The following is a 6,000-nucleotide window of genomic DNA, read 5'->3' on the forward strand; positions in this document are numbered from 1 at the left end:
CATAGAAATGAGAAATGAAGAATAAAAAAAAATAGAGAGTGAGTACAACTTTAAAATGATATTATACATTTTAAGACTTGGTAATAAAATTAAAAGAAATTTAGTAATAAATAATATTAAATAAGAATTAAACGAAAGTGAATCGATTATTTTATTTTGCAATATAACTCAAACTTTGAGGAGTAAAATTAATGAAATAAATCAGCATATAAAAGCAATCAAAAACTTCTCTGTGCACGATGTTTCGGGTAAAAACATTGTTAAACATTAATAATTATTGATCAGCTGTGTACGTCTACACCAAACAACTTTTTTTTTCATTTCTAATGTAAGATAAATTATGCTAGTAAAATAATATTAACAAATAAATAACAATTATATTGCATTCAACTAAGGCAATATATCAATGATACAATTAGTATGTAAGGTGTATATATTTTAGTTTTATAACAGTTATTTTAATTTTAAAGTCACTTTCCTATCAGTTCTTGTTTCCACTTACAATTCCCTACTAGAATGAGTTTTTAGAATCGCTTTGAATGCAAATGTGTTAGAAGTATTCAAGAAAGATTCAATGTACTTCGTGAGAGAGTGAGTTTTTAGAATCGCTTTGAATGCAAATGTGTTAGAAGTATTCAAGAAAGATTCAATGTACTTCGTGAGAGAGTGAATTTTTAGAATCGCTTTGAATGCAAATGTGTTAGAAGTATTCAAGAAAGATTCAATGTACTTCGTGAGAGAGTGAGTTTTTAGAATCGCTTTGAATGCAAATGTGTTAGAAGTATTCAAGAAAGATTCAATGTATTTCGTGAGAGAGAATTAGCAATCCTGAGTAGCGGGTGTTTGCCTTCGAGCTAAGTCTCTCTTGAAGTTGTTACGCTCTGCCGTATATTACGTGCCTTTTGATATTTGCCGGCTAGTTTAAATTCAGGGCCAACTCCGTTAGATACTTGTGTTAGCTTCGGCTAAATCTCCTTTAGTTAGTAATAGTTTTATTCTTATTTCTTATTCTGAGTTTAAGCCCGAGTAGAGGCTTTGTTGTAAGCCCGAGAAAAGGGGCCAACTGTTCACCTTATTTTGAGTGAAATAAAGGGTGTATTAACCCTTCTTGAGTCGACATCTTTAGTTATATTGTAAGGTATTTCTCCCACTTCCCTAGCGTGCCTTCGTGGTGTAGTGGTTAGCACACTGAGCCGGAATTTCAGAGGTCCGTGGTTCGATTCCCGGCGAAGGCGGTTGCATATTTTTCATCTTTCCTGCTTCCAATTAACCTAATTACTCTACAATATGAACTCAGCGATAGGTCGTTAACGGTTCCCTAGGTTCCTTGGCGTTTACTCTAGACAAAAAAAATGTAAGGAACTCTACGAGTGCATTATTTAAAGACTATAACATATTTCTAACTAATTAAATCGTTAGAATATAATAATAATAGAATATTTATAATAAATTATTCAATATTATTTTTACTAAATTTAATAAAGTAAAAATTAATTTATATTCATAAATTCTTATATTAATTTTTAATAAATATTAAAAATTTAATAAATATAATTTAGAACAAATATAAGTTATTGGTCCCGTTAATGAATGTTTACAAAAAATTATTTTCATAAAATATTTATTAAAATTTATAAAAGATTAAAAATTTATAATAGAGTATAAAGAACTTCCCATTTTTGATAATTAAATTAATTTGCGTATAAGAAATTTTGAAGTATAAGCTCAATCTATTCCTTGTACTTCAATAATTACTCTTCATACTCTAATTTGGAGATCACTGTTCTGGAGAAAAGAGTGTTCAACACTGAAAAATATTTCTAGTACTTAACAGGAAACAATTTCAATTTTATCAAACGTAATTCCAGAATCCAGTACTTCTTGAATTAAAAAAGATCAAGAAGGGTGACAAAAAGCCAAATGAGGCTAATTTTATTTACCTCGGATGTTGTCGAATTATGGAATTTTGATAGCGTCCACGCTACACAGATTTTTTTTTTCTCTTTTACCTTTTTAATATAAGAGGAGGTGAAATTAGACTAAAAATGTTTCTTCTTTCTGATTGTTTTAAAATAGATAAAATTAAGCACGTGTGTATGAATTTTAAAATGCAGTTAAATTAAAAATGAAAAAAAAATGAAATTAAGAATGAAAAAAAAATGAAAAACTGTGAAAGGGATTTTAACGATAGCCCAAAAAAGCTCTGGTAAAGTTTAATTTTGTTTAAATGGCTCAGGCTGAATAAAGAAACATTTTATAAGATATTACATGAAGACTAACATTTAAAGTAACATGGAAGCATTATATATCTTCTGCATATTTAAAAACTAAAAAAAAAAAAAAAATATGTACTACAATTTTATAAAAATATTTAATGTTTTTAATTAGGTATATCATGAATTAAATATATTTTTACTTAATTCAATCCGATTAAAAAAGGGAAAATAATATTCTTAAGAATTGCATCTATAGTTTTAAATAATTTAGTTTGTCAAATTATAACATAGAGATTAAATATGAAAGAATAATATCTTACGTTTTATTGAATGGCAACAGACTCGAATTCGAAGTGAAACGACGCAAAATCGTGTTTCGAGATTAAAAGGCCTTTTGGGCTAAGAACTGAAGTACGTTTGTAAGAATCTTACAATACGATTTGCATGTTAATTAAAAAATAAGATGAGTTTTTGTTTACAGTTTACAATATGATTATCAATTTTGTTACAGATTTATAATATAATTTACGAGCAGATTATGAACCGCCAGTCCTCTCAAATAAGTTGATACCTTCCTCAAATTAGATACTGAATGATAATTTTAGCACGAAGCATTTTAGGAATAAGTTTTCAAGTTTCGTTCTCTCAAGTAATTGATTATCAATGTAATCTCGAAAATCATATTAAATCGTAAATGCTGTTTCTAACATCAAAGTGACTGATTATATAACTTGCGTTCATTTCTTTCATGATTTTTACTCTTTTTAAACAATAATGGTAGAGCAAAAAAGGAGAAGAAACATTGATAAACGGTTTTATCAGAATAAGAATAAAAAATAAGATTTTTAGAGGTTAAATTTAAACTTCTGCATGTTTATTGTCTATTTTTTCAATCTTAAAAAAAAAGGCGTATTCCCACTCTTTTTTTTAAGTTATAGTTTAGATTAATTTTTATAATAAATTTGTGTAATGAAATAGTAATAGTATAAGCACATTCTAAATTACCTTCCAATTAAATTTGGGAAAAACACTAATGGTACTTCTATAAAATGTTTGATGTTTTATCACTTAATTAAAGAGAAAAGAACTATCTGAAAAGATCTATCGTTATCTTTGGGATGCGTAAAAGAATTTTTTGCTTGAAACAAAATTTTGTGATTTTTTAATCATTAATTTGTGCTTTTCTCCTATTTTTTCATGATTGGAGATGTATTTTGAATTGAATTTTTAAATCTTTTCTCCTTTTAATTTAAGCTGATCATGTTGAAGAAAAACAGATATTTCGGAATCTATTAATAGCTATTCTTACTCTTTCATAAATCTTCATTATTTTTAGAATATTTGGTACTGATATCTTGTTTATTAGTAACATCATTTAACATTATAACTTAAATAAAAATATTGCATTTAAAGAAAAAGTATTTTTAGTCCCTTGATATTTATTGATGGCGGTAATTATTGACATCCATTTACTCTCAATAAAATTACTACAACATTATTTTATTTACAAATATTAATTTCAATCGCGATGATATGATTTATTTCCTTTAAATTCCTATTTATTATTGAATTTCATTTTAAAGTGAATAAAAGTTAAAAAAAAACAGTAATAATAAATAAATTTTTAAAAAATGCAAGATTTCCGATTTTAAATTACGTCCAAAGTAGCGTTTTTTAACATTTTGTGTGTTACCTTTATATATTAAATATCATGTTCTTCACACTTAAACCATAAAATTCAGTTCAAGAGCAATGTCGCAAAGTAATTTTAAATTGAACTTATCTTTAGAATTTCCGATACACAGTCTCACGCGCCGGAGATAAAAATATTTTTTCTGTAAAACGTTGCCATGGCTCGCTTTGAAATCCTTGAGTTTGTTAATCAAAGATTCGTTAACTTTTACAAAATATGAAATCGATAATAAAACAAATTCAAAATTTGGGCTTCCAGATGCCCATATTCGCAGTAGGATTACGTCATTCAAAATTGGATGGCTCTATGTACCGTTGTTTTATCACAATGCGAGAAATATACATACATTTATGCAGATTTTTCATTATTTGATTTCTTCAAATGTAATGCAGTACTATTAACATTTGGTGGCAACAGTTTGAAAAGTGAAACGGACATTCAGAGTGATTCGACGCAAAATTGCAAAGCGAAAACAATAGTACCTCAGGGACAAAGCCCCTTTGGACTAATAACAGATTTCAAAAGTGTTAGGTTTTTAACAATCGCCTAAAAGGGCTCTTTAAAAGTTTAATATGGTTTACCAGTAGATTTGGCTCAGGTCAAATAGCGAAACAGTATATAGGGTACTAGGTGAACATAATCAGAATCACATGGGATATTTCTATATCTTCTGTATATTTGAAAAGTGAAAAAATTCTAACATAATTCTAACCAAATATTTAATGTTTTTAATCGGGTATGTAATGAATTAAATGCCTTTTTGTTTAAATCAATCAAATTAAAAAGCTGTAATAATAATAATAATAATAATCTTGAGAAATGCATTGTTAATTCATAAAAGACAGGTTCCGGAGGAAAGAGGCGGAGCGGTAAGATCTCTAAACACTGGAAGTTCCGAATCCCGGCAAACGGTTGGCTGCATTGTCGTTTCGTGATTTTCCCCGAGTGTAACTTGTATACGAGCCAGTTTCTCTTGTATCTCTCACCCCTAGCGTGCTTTACTATAATAAACTAAATTAATCTAAGAGTGAATGAATGTTAAAGATCTTACATTCTGCAGATTGGAAACCGATTCGAATGAAAAATGGAACAACTCAAAACAATTTTTAGTCCAAAGGGGCAATTTGCCTTGAAGGACTATTAATTTCGTTTTGGCATTTTGCGTCGAAAATTTTAAAAGACTGAATCACTTTTCCAACCGCTGCCACCATATATTATCGCTATGTATTATATTTAATGAAATTAAATGATGAAGAATCCGCATAAATGTATGTATGTTTCTCGCATTGGGATAAAACTACGGTACCTAGATTTATCAAAATTTGAATAACGTAATCTTCCATAAAATATAGGCATATGGAAGCCCTCATTTGAATTTGAAATTTGTTTTATGATCGATTTCAGATTTTTGTAACACTTCAACGAATGTTTGATTAAAAATCTCAACGATTTCAAAGCGAGCAATGACAGCATTGTACGAAAAAAAAAAAAAAAAAATCTCCAGGGCGCGAAACTCTGTATCGGAAATTTTAAAGATATGAAGATATGCTAATTTTAAAATTAATTTGCGATATTGCTGTTTAAGTGAATTTTATGGTTTGAGTGCGAAGAAAATGATATTTAATAAATAAAGGAAACAGACAGAACGTTAATAAAACGACCCTTTGGACTTAATTTAAAATCTGAAACTCTTCAGATTTTTGGTCTTTTTTTTAATACTTAAAATTATTAAGGAAGTAAATTTCTATAAGAAATGATTTTTAAATTTACCTGCCACCGCTAGTAAAAGCCACGTTATTGCTATGAGGACCCTCATCCTTGTGGAACTGTCCCGATCAAAGCAGTCGACAGATTCAACACAGCAGCGAGTATAAATACTTTTGAGAAAAGCACAAGCATGCAGCTTTTATAAATCACTTACAAAAACAGACAGTCAATTCAGCTGATGTTCTGAAAAAATAGCTTCGCTTTACGCGATAAGGAATGGGGCGATAGACGTAGACTATTAAAAAATCTGCAAGTGAGAAATGCTTACGAGAGCTTAATATCGTTTGCACTTTGAGGCGATCTGATAATTTATAATTAACTGAG

At 28.7% G+C, this 6,000-nt stretch overlaps 1 protein-coding gene and 1 non-coding gene across 2 annotated transcripts in view; one reads left to right on the forward strand and one right to left on the reverse strand.

The window, feature by feature from the left end:
• Positions 1–5,779, reverse strand: part of LOC118205412 (vitellogenin-like) — an 83,934-nt gene extending 78,155 nt beyond the window's left edge. The window contains exon 1 of the mRNA XM_085825955.1: positions 5,680–5,779. Coding sequence (XP_085682081.1) covers positions 5,680–5,725 — 46 coding nt within the window. The 5' untranslated portion in view covers positions 5,726–5,779. The remainder of the gene's footprint in view (positions 1–5,679) is intronic.
• On the forward strand, positions 1,163–1,235 carry TRNAS-GGA (transfer RNA serine (anticodon GGA)). Its single transcript has one exon. It is a non-coding gene; the product is annotated as a tRNA-Ser (tRNA).
• Positions 5,780–6,000: the final 221 nt, after the last annotated feature.

Source organism: Stegodyphus dumicola, chromosome 10 (assembly GCF_044657685.1).
Source record: "Stegodyphus dumicola isolate Sdum_Otavi_A_Nest chromosome 10, ASM4465768v1".
Lineage (NCBI taxonomy): Eukaryota > Metazoa > Arthropoda > Arachnida > Araneae > Eresidae > Stegodyphus > Stegodyphus dumicola.